Raw genomic sequence first — 21,367 nt, 5'->3', positions numbered from 1 at the left:
GTACTGTTGTTGCTGGGCAAGATATTTAGTGTCCGTCAAAGCACATTTTTTGTTCTGGGTTGAAGTACAATTCCCAATTTAGCAATTTCATAATTTAGTGGTTTCTGCTATATCAGAGCTATTTGAAATCTATCCCTAAAAGGGTATATAATATTGAAGGTGCACATAGGGTCATTCAGAATAACTTCACACACACCCGCTACTGTGTATTTCCAAGTCTAATTCTGTCACTAAACCCATACCTGTCACCCAGCGCCTAAATACTAGGCCTCAAATTTATATCCAGCTAAATCTGTCCCTAGTGCTGTAGCTGGGCGAGTTATTTAGTGTCCGTTCAAGCACATTTCTTGTTCTGGGTTGAAATACAATTCCCAATTTAGCAATTTCATAATTTAGTGGTTCCTGCTATATCAGAGCTCTTTGAAATCTATCCCAAAAAGGGTATATAATATTGAAGGTGCACATAGGGTCATTCAGAGTAACTTCACACACACCCGCTACTGTGTATTTCCAAGTCTAATTCTGTCACTAAATCCATACCGGTGACCCAGCGCCTAAATACTAGGCCTCAAATTTAATTCCCTCTAAATCTCTCGTTACCCACCGCTGTACTGTTGTTGCTGGGCAAGATATTTAGTGTCCGTCAAAGCACATTTTTTGTTCTGGGTTGAAGTACAATTCCCAATTTAGCAATTTCATAATTTAGTGGTTTCTGCTATATCAGAGCTATTTGAAATCTATCCCTAAAAGGGTATATAATATTGAAGGTGCACATAGGGTCATTCAGAATAACTTCACACACACCCGCTACTGTGTATTTCCAAGTCTAATTCTGTCACTAAATCCATACCGGTGACCCAGCGCCTAAATACTAGGCCTCAAATTTAATTCCCTCTAAATCTCTCGTTACCCACCGCTGTACTGTTGTTGCTGGGCAAGATATTTAGTGTCCGTCAAAGCACATTTTTTGTTCTGGGTTGAAGTACAATTCCCAATTTAGCAATTTCATAATTTAGTGGTTTCTGCTATATCAGAGCTATTTGAAATCTATCCCTAAAAGGGTATATAATATTCAAGGTGCACATTGGGTCATTCAGAATAACTTCACACACACACGCTTCTGTGCATTTCCAAGTCTAATTCTGTCACTAAATCCATACCGGTCACCCAGCGCCTAAATACTAGGCCTCAAATTTATATCCCGCTGAATTTGAATACAATACATTGGGCCAAATAATATATTTGTTGTTGTGGTGAACCATAACAATGAGAAAAACATCTAGTAAGGGACGCGGACGTGGACATGGTCGTGGTGGTGTTAGTGGACCCTCTGGTGCTGGGAGAGGACGTGGCCGTTCTGCCACATCCACACGTCCTAGTGTACCAACTACCTCAGGTCCCAGTAGCCGCCAGAATTTACAGCGATATATGGTGGGGCCCAATGCCGTTCTAAGGATGGTAAGGCCTGAGCAGGTACAGGCATTAGTCAATTGGGTGGCCGACAGTGGATCCAGCACGTTCACATTATCTCCCACCCAGTCTTCTGCAGAAAGCGCACAGATGGCGCCTGAAAACCAACCCCATCAGTCTGTCACATCACCCCCATGCATACCAGGGAAACTGTCTCAGCCTCAAGTTATGCAGCAGTCTCTTATGCTGTTTGAAGACTCCGCTGGCAGGGTTTCCCAAGGGCATCCACCTAGCCCTTCCCCAGCGGTGAAAGACATAGAATGCACTGACGCACAACCACTTATGTTTCCTGATGATGAGGACATGGGAATACCACCTCAGCATGTCTCTGATGATGACGAAACACAGGTGCCAACTGCTGCGTCTTTCTGCAGTGTGCAGACTGAACAGGAGGTCAGGGATCAAGACTGGGTGGAAGACGATGCAGGGGACGATGAGGTCCTAGACCCCACATGGAATGAAGGTCGTGCCACTGACTTTCACAGTTCGGAGGAAGAGGCAGTGGTGAGACCGAGCCAACAGCGTAGCAAAAGAGGGAGCAGTGGGCAAAAGCAGAACACCCGCCGCCAAGAGACTCCGCCTGCTACTGACCGCCGCCATCTGGGACCGAGCACCCCAAAGGCAGCTTCAAGGAGTTCCCTGGCATGGCACTTCTTCAAACAATGTGCTGACGACAAGACCCGAGTGGTTTGCACGCTGTGCCATCAGAGCCTGAAGCGAGGCATTAACGTTCTGAACCTGAGCACAACCTGCATGACCAGGCACCTGCATGCAAAGCATGAACTGCAGTGGAGTAAACACCTTAAAACCAAGGAAGTCACTCAGGCTCCCCCTGCTACCTCTTCTGCTGCTGCCGCCTCGGCCTATTCTGCTGCTGCCGCCTCGGCCTCTTCCTCCGCCTCTGGAGGAACGTTGGCACCTGCCGCCCAGCAAACAGGGGATGTACCACCAACACCACCACCACCACCACCTCCGTCACCAAGCGTCTCAACCATGTCACACGCCAGCGTTCAGCTCTCCATCTCACAAACATTTGATAGAAAGCGTAAATTCCCACCTAGCCACCCTCGATCCCTGGCCCTGAATGCCAGCATTTCTAAACTACTGGCCTATGAAATGCTGTCATTTAGGCTGGTGGACACAGACAGCTTCAAACAGCTCATGTCGCTTGCTGTCCCACAGTATGTTGTTCCCAGCCGGCACTACTTCTCCAAGAGAGCCGTGCCTTCCCTGCACAACCAAGTATCCCATAAAATCAAGTGTGCACTGCGCAACGCCATCTGTAGCAAGGTCCACCTAACCACAGATACGTGGACCAGTAAGCACGGCCAGGGACGCTATATCTCCCTAACTGCACACTGGGTAAATGTAGTGGCAGCTGGGCCCCAGGCGGAGAGCTGTTTGGCGCACGTCCTTCCGCCGCCAAGGATCGCAGGGCAACATTCTTTGCCTCCTGTTGCCACCTCCTCCTTCTCGGCTTCCTCCTCCTCTTCTTCCACCTGCTCATCCAGTCAGCCACACACCTTCACCACCAACTTCAGCACAGCCCGGGGTAAACGTCAGCAGGCCATTCTGAAACTCATATGTTTGGGGGACAGGCCCCACACCGCACAGGAGTTGTGGCGGGGTATAGAACAACAGACCGACGAGTGGTTGCTGCCGGTGAGCCTCAAGCCCGGCCTGGTGGTGTGTGATAATGGGCGAAATCTCGTTGCAGCTCTGGGACTAGCCAATTTGACGCACATCCCTTGCTTGGCGCATGTGCTGAATTTGGTGGTGCAGAAGTTCATTCACAACTACCCCGACATGTCAGAGCTGCTGCATAAAGTGCGGGCCGTCTGTTCGCGCTTCCGGCGTTCACATCCTGCTGCTGCTCGCCTGTCTGCGCTACAGCGTAACTTCGGCCTTCCCGCTCACCGCCTCATATGCGACGTGCCCACCAGGTGGAACTCCACCTTGCACATGCTGGACAGACTGTGCGAGCAGCAGCAGGCCATAGTGGAGTTTCAGCTGCAGCACGCACGGGTCAGTCGCACTACAGAACAGCACCACTTCACCACCAATGACTGGGCCTCCATGCGAGACCTGTGTGCCCTGTTGCGCTGTTTCGAGTACTCCACCAACATGGCCAGTGGCGATGACACCGTTATCAGCGTTACAATACCACTTCTATGTCTCCTTGAGAAAACACTTAGGGCGATGATGGAAGAGGAGGTGGCCCAGGAGGAGGAGGAGGAGGAGGAGGAAGAGGGGTCATTTTTAGCACTTTCAGGCCAGTCTCTTCGAAGTGACTCAGAGGGAGGTTTTTGGCAACAGCAGAGGCCAGGTACAAATGTGGCCAGCCAGGGCCCACTACTGGAGGACGAGGAGGACGAGGATGAGGAGGAGGTGGAGGAGGATGAGGATGAAGCATGGTCACAGCGGGGTGGCACCCAACGCAGCTCGGGTCCATCACTGGTGCGTGGCTGGGGGGAAAGGCAGGACGATGACGATACGCCTCCCACAGAGGACAGCTTGTCCTTATCCCTGGGCAGCCTGGCACACATGAGCGACTACATGCTGCAGTGCCTGCGCAACGACAGCAGAGTTGCCCACATTTTAACCTGTGCGGACTACTGGGTTGCCACCCTGCTGGATCCACGCTACAAAGACAATGTGCCCACCTTACTTCCTGCACTGGAGCGTGATAGGAAGATGCGCGAGTACAAGCGCACGTTGGTAGACACGCTACTGAGAGCATTCCCAAATGTCACAGGGGAACAAGTGGAAGCCCAAGGCCAAGGCAGAGGAGGAGCAAGAGGTCGCCAAGGCAGCTGTGTCACGGCCAGCTCCTCTGAGGGCAGGGTTAGCATGGCAGAGATGTGGAAAACTTTTGTCAACACGCCACAGCTAACTGCACCACCACCTGATACGCAACGTGTTAGCAGGAGGCAACATTTCACTAACATGGTGGAACAGTACGTGTGCACACCCCTCCACGTACTGACTGATGGTTCGGCCCCATTCAACTTCTGGGTCTCTAAATTGTCCACGTGGCCAGAGCTAGCCTTTTATGCCTTGGAGGTGCTGGCCTGCCCGGCAGCCAGCGTTTTGTCTGAACGTGTATTCAGCACGGCAGGGGGCGTCATTACAGACAAACGCAGCCGCCTGTCTACAGCCAATGTGGACAAGCTGACGTTCATAAAAATGAACCAGGCATGGATCCCACAGGACCTGTCCGTCCCTTGTCCAGATTAGACATTAACTACCTCCCCATAACCATATATTATTGGACTCCAGGGCACTTCCTCATTCAATCCTATTTTTATTTTCATTTTACCATTATATTGCGAGGCTACCCAAAGTTGAATGAACCTCTCCTCTGCCTGTGTGCTAGGCCTAAATATATGCCAATGGACTGTTGCAGTGGTGGGTGACGTGAAGCCTCATTCTCTGCTATGACATGCAGACTGATTCTCTGCTGACATGAAGCCAGATCCTCTGTTACGGGAGCTCTCTCCTCTGCCTGGGTGCTGGGCCTAAATTTATGACAATTGACTGTTGCAGTGGTGGGTGACGTGAAGCCTGATTCTCTGCTATGATATGAAGACTGATTCTCTGCTGACATGAAGCCAGATTGTCTGTTACGGGACCTTTCTCCTCTGCCTGGGTTCTGGGCCTAAATTTATGAAAATTGACTGTTGCAGTGGTGGGTGACGTGAAGCCTGATTCTCTGCTATGATATGAAGACTGATTCTCTGCTGACATGAAGCCAGATTGTCTGTTACGGGACCTTTCTCCTCTGCCTGGGTTCTGGGCCTAAATTTATGACAATGGACTGTTGCAGTGGTGGCTGACGTGAAGCCTGATTCTCTGCTATGACATGCAGACTGATTCTCTGCTGTCATGAAGCCAGATTGTCTGTTACGGGACCTCTCTGCTCTGCCTGTGTGCTAGGCCTAAATATATGCCAATGGACTGTTGCAGTGGTGGCTGACGTGAAGCCTCATTCTCTGCTATGACATGCAGACTAATTCTCTGCTGACATGAAGCCAGATTGTCTGTTACGGGACCTCTCTCCTCTGCCTGGGTGCTGGGCCTAAATTTATGACAATGGACTGTTGCAGTGGTGGCTGACGTGAAGCCTGATTCTCTGCTATGACATGCAGACTAATTCTCTGCTGACATGAAGCCAGATTGTCTGTTACGGGACCTCTCTCCTCTGCCTGGGTGCTGGGCCTAAATATATGCCAATGGACTGTTGCAGTGGTGGCTGACGTGAAGCCTCATTCTCTGCTATGACATGCAGACTAATTCTCTGCTGTCATGAAGCCAGATTGTCTGTTACGGGACCTCTCTGCTCTGCCTGTGTGCTAGGCCTAAATATATGCCAATGGACTGTTGCAGTGGTGGGTGACGTGAAGCCTCATTCTCTGCTATGACATGCAGACTGATTCTCTGCTGACATGAAGCCAGATTGTCTGTTACGGGACCTCTCTGCTCTGCCTGTGTGCTAGGCCTAAATATATGCCAATGGACTGTTGCAGTGGTGGGTGACGTGAAGCCTCATTCTCTGCTATGACATGCAGACTGATTCTCTGCTGACATGAAGCCAGATTGTCTGTTACGGGACCTCTCTGCTCTGCCTGTGTGCTAGGCCTAAATATATGCCAATGGACTGTTGCAGTGGTGGGTGACGTGAAGCCTCATTCTCTGCTATGACATGCAGACTGATTCTCTGCTGACATGAAGCCAGATTGTCTGTTACGGGACCTCTCTGCTCTGCCTGTGTGCTAGGCCTAAATATATGCCAATGGACTGTTGCAGTGGTGGGTGACGTGAAGCCTCATTCTCTGCTATGACATGCAGACTGATTCTCTGCTGACATGAAGCCAGATCCTCTGTTACGGGAGCTCTCTCCTCTGCCTGGGTGCTGGGCCTAAATTTATGACAATTGACTGTTGCAGTGGTGGGTGACGTGAAGCCTGATTCTCTGCTATGATATGAAGACTGATTCTCTGCTGACATGAAGCCAGATTGTCTGTTACGGGACCTTTCTCCTCTGCCTGGGTTCTGGGCCTAAATTTATGAAAATTGACTCTTACAGTGGTGGGTGACGTGAAGCCTGATTCTCTGCTATGATATGAAGACTGATTCTCTGCTGACATGAAGCCAGATTCTCTGTTACGGGACCTCTCTCCTCTGCCTGGGTGCTGGGTAGTGTTGAGCGCGAATATTCGAAAAGCAAATTTTTTTCGCGAATATCGCAACTTCGCGATTTCGCGAATATTTCGAATATAGTGCTATATATTCGTAAAAACGAATATTCGTTTTTTGTTTCCCCCCCCCCCCCACAAAATTACAGTACACATATAATTGATTGTTTCCCAAAGGTCCAACAGCTCAGATCTTACTCACATTGCCTAGAAAGTGATTGAGGCGCGAATCTTCGTAAGGCGATTTTATTAGCGCACATGCGAATATCGGCACGTCCCAGAACAGAGGCAAAGGGCTTTGCATTCATACATTAGTGAATTGAGTTGCGAATCTTCGTAAGGCGATTTTATTAGCGCACATGCGAATATCTACACTTGTCCCAGAACAGAGGCAAAGGGCTTTGCATTCATACATTAGTGATTGAATTGAGCTGCGAATCTTCGTAAGGCGATTTTATTAGCGCACATGCGAATATCGGCACGTCCCAGAACAGAGGCAAAGGGCTTTGCATTCATACATTAGTGAATTGAGTTGCGAATCTTCGTAAGGCGATTTTATTAGCGCACATGCGAATATCTACACTTGTCCCAGAACAGAGGCAAAGGGCTTTGCATTCATACATTAGTGATTGAATTGAGCTGCGAATCTTCGTAAGGCGATTTTATTAACGCAAATGCAAATATCTACACTTGTCCCCAGAACAGAGAGGCAAAGGCCTGTGCATTCATATAGTATAGCACCATATTCGCGAATACGTAGAACTTCGTAAAATTCGATTTACGAATATTCGTATTTTTTATTTTACTTTCCACCTTACAGATTACATTGATCTGTACTCTGTCAACTACTGTCATCACCCCCCACTGTATCTCGATTGATTCCCAAAAGTCTCACATTCCCTAGAAAGTGATTGAGGTGCGAATCTTCGTAAGGCGATTTTATTAGCGCACATGCGAATATCTACACTTGTCCCAGAACAGAGGCAAAGGGCATTGCATTCATACATTAGTGATTGAATTGAGTTGCGAATCTTCGTAAGGCGATTTCATTAGCGCACATGTGAATTTTGCATAGCATATGTATTATGCGATAATTCGAATTATCGCATATGCGAAATAATAACGAATTTGAATAATCGCGAATATTTTACGAATATTCTTTCGAATATTCACAAAATTTCGCGAATTCGAATATGGGACATGCCGCTCAACACTAGTGCTGGGCCTAAATTTATGACAATGGACTGTTGCAGTGGTGGGTGACGTGAAGCCTGATTCTCTGCTATGACATGCAGACTGATTCTCTGCTGACATGAAGCCAGATTGTCTGTTACGGGACCTCTCTCCTCTGCCTGGGTGCTGGGCCTAAATATATGCCAATGGACTGTTGCAGTGGTGGCTGACGTGAAGCCTCATTCTCTGCTATGACATGCAGACTAATTCTCTGCTGACATGAAGACAGATTCTCTGTTACGGGACCTCTCTCCTCTGCCTGGGTGCCGGGGCCTAAATATCTGAGAATGGACTGTTCCAGTGGTGGCTGACGTGAAGCCTCATTCTCTGCTATGACATGCAGACTAATTCTCTGCTGACATGAAGACAGATTCTCTGTTACGGGACCTCCCTCCTCTGCCTGGGTGCTGGGCCTAAATATATGCCAATGGACTGTTGCAGTGGTGGCTGACGTGAAGCCTCATTCTCTGCTATGACATGCAGACTAATTCTCTGCTGACATGAAGACAGATTCTCTGTTACGGGACCTCCCTCCTCTGCCTGGGTGCTGGGCCTAAATATATGCCAATGGACTGTTGCAGTGGTGGCTGACGTGAAGCCTCATTCTCTGCTATGACATGCAGACTGATTCTCTGCTGACATGAAGCCAGATTCTCTGTTACGGGACCTCTCTCCTCTGCCTGTGTGTGTGCTGGGCCTAAATATATGCCAATGGACTGTTGCAGTGGTGGCTGACGTGAAGCCTCATTCTCTGCTATGACATGCAGACTGATTCTCTGCTGACATGAAGCCAGATTCTCTGTTACGGGACCTCTCTCCTCTGCCTGTGTGTGTGCTGGGCCTAAATATATGCCAATGGACTGTTGCAGTGGTGGCTGACGTGAAGCCTCATTCTCTGCTATGACATGCAGACTAATTCTCTGCTGACATGAAGACAGATTCTCTGTTACGGGACCTCCCTCCTCTGCCTGGGTGCTGGGCCTAAATATATGCCAATGGACTGTTGCAGTGGTGGCTGACGTGAAGCCTCATTCTCTGCTATGACATGCAGACTGATTCTCTGCTGACATGAAGCCAGATTCTCTGTTACGGGACCTCTCTCCTCTGCCTGTGTGTGTGCTGGGCCTAAATATATGCCAATGGACTGTTGCAGTGGTGGCTGACGTGAAGCCTCATTCTCTGCTATGACATGCAGACTGATTCTCTGCTGACATGAAGCCAGATTCTCTGTTACGGGACCTCTCTCCTCTGCCTGTGTGTGTGCTGGGCCTAAATATATGCCAATGGACTGTTGCAGTGGTGGCTGACGTGAAGCCTCATTCTCTGCTATGACATGCAGACTAATTCTCTGCTGACATGAAGACAGATTCTCTGTTACGGGACCTCCCTCCTCTGCCTGGGTGCTGGGCCTAAATATATGCCAATGGACTGTTGCAGTGGTGGCTGACGTGAAGCCTCATTCTCTGCTATGACATGCAGACTAATTCTCTGCTGACATGAAGACAGATTCTCTGTTACGGGACCTCTCTCCTCTGCCTGGGTGCCGGGGCCTAAATATCTGAGAATGGACTGTTCCAGTGGTGGGTGACGGGAAGCCAGATTCTCTGCTATGGAACCTCTCTCCAATTGATTTTGGTTAATTTTTATTTATTTAATTTTTATTTTAATTCATTTCCCTATCCACATTTGTTTGCAGGGGATTTACCTACATGTTGCTGCCTTTTGCAGCCCTCTAGCTCTTTCCTGGGCTGTTTTACAGCCTTTTTAGTGCCGAAAAGTTCGGGTCCCCATTGACTTCAATGGGGTTCGGGTTCGGGACGAAGTTCGGATCGGGTTCGGATCCCGAACCCGAACATTTCCGGGATGTTCGGCCGAACTTCTCGAACCCGAACATCCAGGTGTTCGCTCAACTCTAATCAGAATTCTTCTAATGCCACAGCGCAAAAGGCACTTCATTGGCAGGGGGTAAACTAGGCTCACTCTCACTTACTAGTTTCCTCCCTTCCTGCAGGAAGTGGGACTTGCCCACTACTCCACAGAGGGGGGTTAGAATGGAATGGAAAGCTCCATTCTACCTTTGTAGCTCTGCCATGCCTGCTGCCACCCTCTGGCGAACCAGGCAAATTAGATAATAACATAACAGTTGCAAAATAGGAAATGCACATTGTGAAGGACTTGGAAATAAATACACAGGATGACACTAGGTTAGAAGATAGTAGCGAGGTGCAGAAGTGGTAATATAGTAACATAGTACATAAGGCCGAAAACAGACATTTGTCCATCCAGTTCGGCCTGTCATCCTGCAAGTTGATCCAGGGGAAGGCAAAAAAACCCTGTGAGGTAGAAGCCAATTTTCCCCACTTTAGGGGAATAAAAAATTCCTTCCCGACTCCAATCAGGCAATCAGAATAACTCCCTGGATCAACAACCCCTCTCTAGTAGCTATAGCCTGTAATATTATTACACTCCAGAAATACATCCAGGCCCCTCTTGAATTCCTTTATTGTACTCACCATCACCACCTCCTCAGGCAGAGAGTTCCATAGTCTCACTGCTCTTACCGTAAAGAATCCTCTTCTATGTTTATGTACAAACCTTCTTTCCTCCAGACGGAGAGGATGTCCCCTCGTCACAGTCCTGGGGATAAATAGATGATGGGATAGATCTCTGTACTGACCCCTGATATATTTATACATAGTAATTAGATCTCCCGTCAGTCGTCTTTTTTCTAAAGTGAATAACCCTAATTTTGATAATCTTTCACGGTACTGTAGTTGCCCTATTCCAGTTATTGCTTTAGTGGCCCTCCTCTGGACCCTCTCCAGCTCTGCTATGTCTGCCTTGTTCACAGGAGCCCAGAACTGTACACAGTACTCCATGTGTGGCCTGACTAGTGATTTGTAAAGTGGTAGGACTATGTTCTCCTCACGGGCATCTATGCCCCTTTTGATGCAACCCATTATCTTATTGGCCTTGGCAGCAGCTGCCTGACACTGGTTTTTGCAGCTTAGTTTGCTGTTTATAAAAATTCCTAGATCCTTTTCCATGCCAGTGTTACCGAGTGTTTTACCATTTAGTATGTACGGTTGACTTGCATTATTCCTTCCTATGTGCATAACCTTACATTTGTCAGTGTTAAACATCATCTGCCACTTATCTGCCCAAGCCTCCAATCTATCCATATTGCTCTGTAGTAGTATACTATCCTCTTCAGTGTTAATTACTTTACACAGTTTAGTGTCATCAGCGAAAATTGATACTTTACTATGCAAGCCTTCTACAAGATCATTAATAAATATATTGAAGAGAATAGGGCCCAATACTGACCCCTGAGGTACCCCACTAGTGACAGTGACCCAATCTGAGTGTGTACCATTAATAACCACCCTCTGTTTTCTATCACTCAGCCAGTTACTTACCCACATACAGACGTTTTCTCCCAGTCCGAGCATTCTCATTTTATTTACAGTGTCAAATGCTTTGGAGAAGTCCAGATATACGACATCTATTGATTTGCCGCTGTCAAGTCTAGAACTTACCTCCTCATAGAGTGGTAATGCCACTCTAGGGCGTTATAGATAGATGGAAAAATAGATATGAGATAGATAGAAATTGATAATAGAGATAGATAGATAGATAGATAGATAGCTATAAAGTCCAAAGGTTGTGAGAGCAGCACAGCAGAAAACTTTGTAGAAGGGTGCCAGCGGCTGTGAAAGCGATCCAACTTCCAAAAAGACTAAAAATAATAATAATTCCATGGCACTTCCAAGGAGTAAATTAAATAAAGTGTGTTTAAATCACCAAACAGCAACGTTTCAGTCCTCTTACTGCGACTTTCTCAAGCAGTGAAAAGTCCCAGTAAAGCCTCATGCACACGTCCGTGAAACATGGACCGTGTGATACCGGCCTGTATTTCTTCTGAGTGCAGGAGCGCACGGCGTCATTGGTTGCTCTGACGTCGTGCGCTTCCTGCAGCCGCCGCTGTACAGTAATACACTGGTATAGATTATACAGTTATTTAACAGTTGCACATTTGTTTCTGTGATTAGACTGAGCTCTTCATGAGCGCTGTACCCAAAGTGGTCTAGGAGCGAGAGTAGTCCTGCTGGCTTCCTTTCGCCCACAGTGCATTAGGGTACTTTCACACTAGCGTTTTTCTTTTCCGGCGCTGAGTTCTGTCCTAGGAGCTCAAATCCGGAAAATAACTGATCAGTTTTATCCCCTTGCATTCTGCACTGAGAGCAATCCGTTCAGGATGCACCCAGTTCAGTCTTTTTTACTGATCAGGCTTTTTAGAAAACCGTAGCATGTTGTATTTTTACCTCCGGCCAAAAATCCGGAACACTTTGACTGAACGCCGGATCCGGCATTTTTTCCATGAACTTGCATTAATGCCGAGTCCAGCGCCGTGTGTTCCGTCAAACCGGATGTGGCTTTTGCATGTTAAAACCTAAAAATTAGCAAAAAAAGTTAAAGTCCATAAATGAAAAAAGGCAGTATTTACATTACTGCCAAGGAACACCTGTAGTGGTCACTCATCAGACGGCCACTAGAGGTACTTCCTAGTCCAGTGTTGCACATTCACGCTAAACACTCATAGAAATGCATTGATTCAAAGCATCTCTATGAAGCCACGCAATAGTTGGCTATGATATACATTCCTGTGCATTGTATTGATGAGGTGGTCTGTAATACACTCACAAACTGCACATTCCAGTGACTTATATTGCTGTAGAGCTTGCGATACTCACACACTGCACTTTTCTTTGCTGAGGTGATCTGTGATGTACTTGCACATCGCACATTACTGTGCGTTGTATTGCTGTGGAGCTATGCGATACACGGAGTCTGAGATACGCTTGTGTTGTGGAGGGCGCAATTAAAATAAATAAATTTGTAGACATTTTTTTTGAACATAGTGAAGAGAAATTCTGTACCAAGTGTAGGTGATGTGGGCGGTGCGATATGTGTGTGGGGCTGTGTGTAGGTGTGGCTTGAAGGTGGGCGGGGACACAGGGGCCCCATAATCTCATATTGCCCGGGGGCCCCATGAGTTGTCAGTCCGCCCCTGAGACAGCATAAAGTTAGTGACAGGTTCCCATTCACCTTGCATAGAGAATGGCTCAGTGGGTAACATTTCCAATGCACCTTTTCAATGACTCCACCCAATTTATAGAGGAAGCCTGTGTGTTTTGTATTCATGGTCTGATGTCTATGTTTCCATAGGTATCTCTGAAAATCCCAGGATTCCCTAGTTTTGAATATGGCTACTCTCTTTGGATGGCAGTAGGTGGCAATTTAGGGGCCATCACCACAGCTGTAATAACCTGCTACCAGGGTCTCCAGAAAAAGAAATTAACAACGGGAAAAGCAAAAGCTGAAAGCCAAGAGTGTGAGGGACCAGATGTACTGAAGACCTATGTGTAATATCACAACTGAATAAGCACCCCCCAGAAATGTGCATGTCCAATTTCCTTTTCTCATGGTCATTATGGCATACTTTAAGCATCTGAAGGAGTGTTCTCTGAGCCATTGTACAAACTGTCAACTCAAGATATCAAAAAGCTCTATCTTAGGTTAACATATGATGTCATTTTTCCACTGTGCAGTATCTTGTGAAAACCATCAACAAGTTGTTGTTAATGGATCTGTCATCTCTCCTCTCAGTGAAAGAACTTGATTGGCTTTTATACAGCATAGAATACAGAATGTGCATCCAAAAGGTTGTCCAGCTTTGACCCCCCCCCCCCTATCATATAGATCCCTGAAGATGATCATGTGTGAATCTGATAGGGAGAGTGTCCCGCAAGTCTTTCTTAAAGGGGTTGTCCGGGTTCAGAGCTGAACCCGGACATACCCTTATTTTCACCCCGGCAGCCCTCCTGAGCCTGGCATCGGAGCATCTCCTGCTCCGATGCGCTCCAGTGCCCTGCGCTAGATCGCGCAGAGCACGGGCTCTTGTGTTTTCAGGGTGTGTTCGGTGACGTCACCGGCTCTGAGGGGCGGGCTTTAGCTCTGCCCTAGCCGTTTTACTGGCTAGGGCAGAGCCAAATCCCGCCCATCAGTGCCGGTGACGTCACCGGGCTGCCTGTCAGACCCATAGAGAGCCCCGGTACGTCACCGGAACTCAGAAAAATGCCTTTGCCCTGCGCAATTTAGCGCAGGGCAAAGGAGAGCATCGGAGCATGAACTGCTCCGATGCTCATGTCAGGGGGGCTGCCTGGGTGAAAATGGAGGTATGTCCAGGTTCAGCTCTGAACCTGGACAACCCCTTTAAAGTTTTATGAAGTATTACATGGGGTCCGTTGAAACCAATAGGCCATGTTATTCAAAGATGAGCTTGGGGGGGATCTACCTCTCAACCAAGGCTAGCAGTATGGGGGGGGGGGGCAAGCAGCAGACCCCACTCTATTATATTCATACGCCCTAATACAGGATATATTAGGAGATTGTTAAAACAAGCTTTTATATGATCAGAAAGGACTTGGAAATTCACACATTTCTTAATTGACCTGAAATAAGATCCATCAACAACCAATCTACTTGATGACAGTTTCCAGGATGAAACAGATCAGAATAGATTTCTACAGAGTCGAACAGCGGTGAGTGGATACATACTGTATATATGAAGACCGCAAAACAGACCCAGATGTTAGATTTCACTAAAATAACTGAAAAGTGGATCTTCACATGAATGTCTTCCATTGTGTTAATAAACCAATGATTCCATCAAAGATTGTTTTCAGTTTGAATTCACTATTGTAAATTCATTGTATCTTTTAAATTGACCTTTTCCTCATAAGGATCATTATAATCATCCAAAAACCATTCCAGAATAAACCTAGTTTCACATCATGGCAACCAAGTAATTTGGTGGATACTTGACTGTGTCATAAATGGAGTCTGAAGTGGTCCAGACAATGGCCAGTAAAAAAAACGTAAATTGGTGGCCTTCACGTCCAGGCAGAGGCTGATGGAGAGGCAGCTCTACTTGTATCTTCCGCTCTCTATTTAAAGGGAACGTGTTATATCAGTAAGTTACTTGTTCTGTAACTCAAGTTTTTATGTTAAACATATTTTTTAATTTTTTTTTGCCAGTGGCGCTCTCAGCTGCCAGCATCCTTCTTGGTTCTGCAGGCTGCGTATGTCTGCTTAAGCCCCCCGACCTGTTCTTTAGGGAGCGTGCATGTGCTCTTGGACTCTTAAAGGGCAAGAGCCGCAGCCAAATGTTTCCACAGCCAATGGCTGGATGTCACTGAGTATACAGAGCAGCCGGCCAAATGGGAGGGTGTCTAGTTCCTACTCTACCAGTGAAAGTGTTGTGTTTAGTTACTCTGACCGGCGTGTACTGAACCCCTAGCCTGCTTGACGATTCTGATTCTCCACTGCCTGCCTTGACCACAGCTTGATCTCCATTCTGACCCATTGCAGTCTGCCCAGATATCGGACCTGTTCTATGGATCTGCTTGCCCTGACCTGGGCTAGTTTCCTGAGTTTTGCCTGACCCCTTGGTGCTTTGCACCGGTGTCCTGACCCCAGTGGGTCACCTGCCAACTCCACTAGGACTACTCGAGGAGGTAGCGACCTGATTTGTTACTTGGGGTTACAGGGTAAATACTGGGGGCTACCCTGAGGTTTAGCCCAAAGTCAAACTGGTTATTTGGCACAGCGGGCCCACAACCACTGCCCATTACAATGTTATTTTCCATGTCACTATCTAGATAAAAAAAAAAATCCTGCAGTTTTTGCTCTGGCCACTAAGGCTTATAATAGGCACCACTTATTGGTCTGTACAGATCACTTTACTGCAGTTATCTTCTTATCAATACTGGCAAGATTAGAATGGCAGATATCAGCTATACACAGGAATCACAATAGAAGATATCACAGCTTATCTACTCCATCCTGATCTCTGTACAGGTCACAGAGAAAACTTCCTTATTCATATTCTCTATTATACTCCAGAGCTGGACTCAGTATTCTGCTGGTGCAGTCACTGTGTGCATACATTATCTTGTCATTATCCTGAATTTCCACCTGTGTACTCAATTCACAATTTTGCCAGTACTGTCACTCGATACAGCTGACAAATTGCTATAATACATTGGAATAATTTGTAATTCCTGCACCAGAATAGTGTCAGGATATCAGACTACTGTACAGTGCCTGGTGTAAAGAGTGAAAAACAACAACCAATACTGGAATATTTTATGTCTGAAGGCTGCAGAATTGTGCATGCAGCTCTGGAGTATAAACAGGCTGTAATTCAACTTTCACATAAAGTTATGGCTGTTTTTTTGTGAAATAGTCATCAATGTCTGTTTTATGGAAATGATTTGTAACCGACAAGTTACGCTTTGAACTTAATTTGTACATGTCTTTTCCTGCAAAAATTAAAAAAAATTGTTTAACCCCTTAAGGACACAGCCCTATTTCACCTTAAGGACCAGGCCATTTTTTGCAAATCTGACCACTGTCACTTTAAGTGCTGATAACTTTAAAACGCTTTGACTTACCCAGGCCGTTCTGAGATTGTTTTTTCGTCGCATATTGTACTTCATGACACTGCTAAAATTGGGTCAAAAAGTTAATTTTTTTGCATAAAAAAATACCATATTTACCAAAAATTTAGAAAAATTTGCAAATTTCAAAGTTTCAGTTTCTCTACTTCTGTAATACATAGTAATACCCCCAAAAATTGTGATGACTTTACATTCCCCATATGTCTACTTCATGTTTGTAGCATTTTGGGAATGATATTTTATTTTTTGGGGATGTTACAAGGCTTAACGTTACAAGGCTTAAGGTTTAGAAGCAAATTTTGAAATTTTCAGAAATCTTCAAAATCCCACTTTTTATGGACCAGTTCAGGTTTGAAGTCACTTTGTGAGGCTTACATAATAGAAACCACCCAAAAATGACCCCATTCTAGAAACTACACCCCTCAAGGTATTCAAAACTGTTTTTACAAACTTTGTTAACCCTTTAGGTCTTCCACAACACTTCATGGCAAATGGACATACATTTTTAGAATTTAGATTTTTTGGAAAATTTTCCAATATAATCAATTTTTTCCTGGAAAAAAACAAGGGTTAACTGCCAAACAAAACTCAAAATGGGTTGCCCTGATTCTGTAGTTTGCAGAAACACCCCATATGTGGTCGTAAACTACTGTTTGGCCAAACGGGAGCACGTAGAAAGAGGGGAACGCCATATGGGTTTTGGAAGGCAGATTTTGCAGGACTGGTTTTGTTTATACCATGTCCCATTTGAAGCCCCCTGTTGCACCCCTAGAATAGAAATTTCAAAAAAGTGACTCCATCTAAGAAAGTACACCCCTCAAGGTATTCAAAACTGGGTTTACAAACTTTGTTAACCCTTTAGGTGTTCCACAAGAGTTAATGGCAGATGGAGAAACAATTTAGAAATTTCTATTTTTTGGAAAATTTTCAATTTTAACCCATTTTTTCCAGCAATAAAGTAAGGGTTAACAGCCAAACAAAACTCAATATGGGTTGCCCTGATTCTGTAGTTTGCAAAAACACCCCATATGTGGTCGTAAACTACTGTTTGGCCAAACGGGAGCACGTAGAAAGAGGGGAACGCCATATGGGTTTTGGAAGGCAGATTTTGCAGGACTGGTTTTGTTTATACCATGTCCCATTTGAAGCCCCCTGTTGCACCCCTAGAATAGAAATTTCAAAAAAGTGACTCCATCTAAGAAAGTACACCCCTCAAGGTATTCAAAACTGGGTTTACAAACTTTGTTAACCCTTTAGGTGTTCCACAAGAGTTAATGGCAGATGGAGAAACAATTTAGAAATTTCTATTTTTTGGAAAATTTTCCATTTTAACCCTTACTTTATTACTGAAAAAAATGGGTTAACAGCCAAACAAAACTCAAAATGGGTTGCCCTGATTCTGTAGTTTGCAGAAACACCCCAAATGTGGTCGTAAACTACTATTTGGCTAAACGGCAGGACATAGAAGAAGGGGAACGCCATACGGTTTTTGGAAGGCAGATTTTGCTGGACTGGTTTATTTACACCATGTACCCTTTCAAGCCCCCTGATGCACCCCTAGAGTAGAAACTCCATAAAAGTGACCCCATCTAGGAAACTATGGGATAAGGTGGTTGTTGTTTTGGTACTATTTTAGGGGTAAATATGATTTTTGGTTGCTCTATATTACACTTTTTTGAGGCAAGGTAACAAAAAAATAAAATTCTAAAATTTTTCTACATTTGCTATTTAGTTTTGTGGAACACCTAAAGGGTTAACAAAGTTTATAAAGTAACTTTTTAATACCTTGAGGGGTGTAGTTTCTTAGATGGGGGTCACTTTTTTGGAGTTTCTAGTCTAGGCTACATCAGGGGGGGCTTCTAATGGGACATGGTGTCAAAAAAAAAAAACTGTCCATCAAAATCTGCCTTCCAGAAACCATATGGAGTTCCCTTCGTTCTATGCCCTGCCGTGCGGCTATATAGCCATTTACGACCACATATGGGGTGTTTCTGCAAACTACAGAATCAGGGCCATAAATATTGAGTTTTTTTTGGCTGTTAACCCTTGCTTTATTACTGGAAAAAAAGGATTCAAATGGAAATTTTGCCCAAAAATGGGTGTTTTGGCACCGTTTTTATTTTATATTTTTAACACCGTTCATCCGAGGGGTTTGGTCAAATGTTATTTTTATAGCGACGACTTTTACGCACGCGACGATGCCCAATATGTATGGCTCTCAGACTTTGGAGACACTAAGCAGGCATCCTAAAACTGCGGCCCTCCAGATGTTGTAAAACTACAATTCCCACCATGCCCTGCTGATGGCTGTAGGTTGTCTGGGCATGCTGGGAGTTATAGTTTTACAACATCTGGAGGGCCGCAGTTTGAGGATGCCTGCACTAAAACTAATATTTTTTGGGGGAAAAAAAATTGTTTCTGTGTCTCCAAAGTCTGAGAGACATAGTGTTTTATGTTCTCTAGGGGACTGTTGGAGATTATAAAAATTTAGTACTCCATGGAAGTGTGATACTCCCTGAAGCAATCGATAACGCAGAGGCCCGGATGATCGGGGCAAGTGTCACACTGAGTAGTGGTGTCCTTCCGTATCCCCCTCTTGTGACACACTCTGCATCTTTTTTGGGTTCGTCCCTTCTTTCCAGTATGGGGGACCACACCTGGAAAGTGTTGGCCAGGGACGATCCGGGCGCCTCCAGTTCCCGAGGTACTCCGGCCTGCTCTTTCCCGGTCCGAAAAGATCAGGTCTTTGAGAACTGCCTCATACAATTGGAGGAATGTCCCTGTGCTGCCAGCGCTTCGGGATAGTACAAAAGAGTTGTACATGGCAACCTGCACCATGTAGACCGCAACTTTTTTGTACCATGCCCGGGTTTTGCGCATGGCATTATATGGCTTGAGGACTTGATCAGAGAGATCAACTCCTCCCATATACCGATTGTAGGCGACGATACAATCGGGCTTGAGGACCGTTGCCGTGGTACCTCGCACAGAGACTGGGGTGGTGCTGTTACCGTGGATTGTGGACAGCATAAGGACATCCCTCTTGTCCTTATACCTGACCAGCAACAGGCTTCCACTGGTAAGGGCACGGGTCTCACCCCTGGGGATAGGTACCTGGAGGGGGTGGGCAGGGAGGCCGCGTTGATTTTTCCGCACGGTCCCACAAGCGAACGTGGATCTGGCGGCAAGGGACCTGAACAAGGGAATGCTGGTATAAAAGTTGTCCACGTACAAGTGGTAACCCTTATCCAGCAGTGGGTACATAAGGTCCCACACGAGTTTCCCGGTAACACCCAGAGTGGGGGGACATTCTGGTGGTTGAATCCGGGAATCTCGCCCCTCGTACACACGAAATTTGTAAGTGTACCCTGAGGTACTCTCACAAATTTTGTATAGCTTCACGCCATACCTCGCCCGCTTTGTGGGAATGTATTGGCGGAAACTGAGTCTCCCCTTGAACGCAACGAGAGACTCATCAACCGCGACCTCCCTTCCAGGTACGTAGGCCTGCTGAAATGTGGCCCCAAAGTGATCGATGACCGGCCGTATCTTGTACAGCCGGTCATAGGCAGGATCACTTCGGGGGGGACATGCTGCATTATCGGAATAATGCAGACATTTCCGGATGGCCTCAAACCGGGAGCGTGTCATGGCCGTACTGTACAGTGGGGTCTGGTATAGGACGTCCCCACTCCAGTACAGCCTGACACTGGGTTTTTGCACTAGACCCATATGCAGCACGAGGCCCCAAAATGTCCTCATCTCGGCTGCACTGACCGGCGTCCAGCCACCGGGTCTAGCCAAAAATGAGCCCGGGTTTTGAGCGACGAACTGTTGGGCGTACAGATTCGTCTGCTCCACCATCAGATTCACCAGTGGGTTACTGAAAAAAAAACTAAAAAAGTCTATTTCAGTAAACCCCACTGTGGGAATCTGGATTCCAGGATTGCCAGCGAAATCCGGAATCTCAGGCTCAAAGTCCACTGGGGGACACCAGCTAGGGGGGGGGGGGGGCAAGTGGCAGGGGGGTCTGGGGTCTGGTAGCTGAAAAAAAAAAGTTTGGAATAAATGTGCTTTTTTTTTTTTCCTAACTTTTCCCTTCTATCCCTGCCTAAAGGTGCCTCTCCCTCACTGACCCTAACCTACCTGGGTGGCGATGGGTGCAGGAGGGTGATGGATGCCGATTAGGGGGACACAGGAGCTGGTGCTGGACGATGCTGCACGGTCAGGGTGCTGGACAGGAAGAGGAGGGGAGAGAGGAGCGCAGGAAGTTTGAATCTCGCGCCTCTCTCCCCTGCACCAATCAGCACCCTGGACAGCGGCGTTCAGCACCAGGGCCAGCTCCGCCTCTGCAAATCCTCGGACTGCGATTGGTGGTGTAAAATTACGCCACCGATCGCAGTCTTTTTCCGGTTCATCGGGTCACAGGACACCCGAATGGACCGGAAACGCAGAAAACCGCAGGTCTGAATTGACCTGCGGTTTTCTGCGATCGTCGATGCGGGGGGGTCAAATGACCCCCCCCTGCATTGTTACAGGATGCCGGCTGAATGATTTCAGCCGGCATCCCGTTCCGATTAACCCCCGCGGCGCCGGCATCGCTATTTAAAGCCATGACGTACCGGTACGTCATGTGTCCTTAAGGACTCGGGAAACATGCCGTACCGGTACGTCATGTGTCCTTAAGGGGTTAAAAAAAAAATAAGTTATGGCCGGACTAGGGGCAGAGCTTTAGGGGAGGCCAGCATGATGGGGGGTTTGGCTCAGGGAGACCCCAGAGGTAGGGATAGGATAATTGGTCAAGGGGGCGGGTTTAAGGGGATTATGGGGGGATAGGGATTGGGTAATTTAATTTTAGGGGTGGGGGTCGAGGGGTTAAAAGATTGAGACAGGGAGAAGGGTGCCATTTTAGGTAGAGCAGAAAGGAGTAAAGGAGTCCACACT

The 21,367-nt window shown here is 46.7% G+C and overlaps 1 protein-coding gene across 1 annotated transcript in view; it reads left to right on the top strand.

Moving 5' to 3' along the window:
- Window positions 1-13,328, top strand: part of LOC122926228 (claudin-16-like) — a 58,271-nt gene extending 44,943 nt beyond the window's left edge. The window contains exon 5 of the mRNA XM_044277600.1: window positions 13,128-13,328. Within this exon, the coding sequence (XP_044133535.1) occupies window positions 13,128-13,328 (201 nt within the window). The remainder of the gene's footprint in view (window positions 1-13,127) is intronic.
- Window positions 13,329-21,367: the final 8,039 nt, after the last annotated feature.

This window comes from Bufo gargarizans, chromosome 2 (genome assembly GCF_014858855.1).
Source record: "Bufo gargarizans isolate SCDJY-AF-19 chromosome 2, ASM1485885v1, whole genome shotgun sequence".
Classification (NCBI taxonomy): Eukaryota; Metazoa; Chordata; class Amphibia; order Anura; family Bufonidae; genus Bufo; species Bufo gargarizans.
The sequence above is the reverse complement of the archived record's forward strand: the minus strand, read 5'-3'. Positions and strand labels throughout refer to the sequence as shown.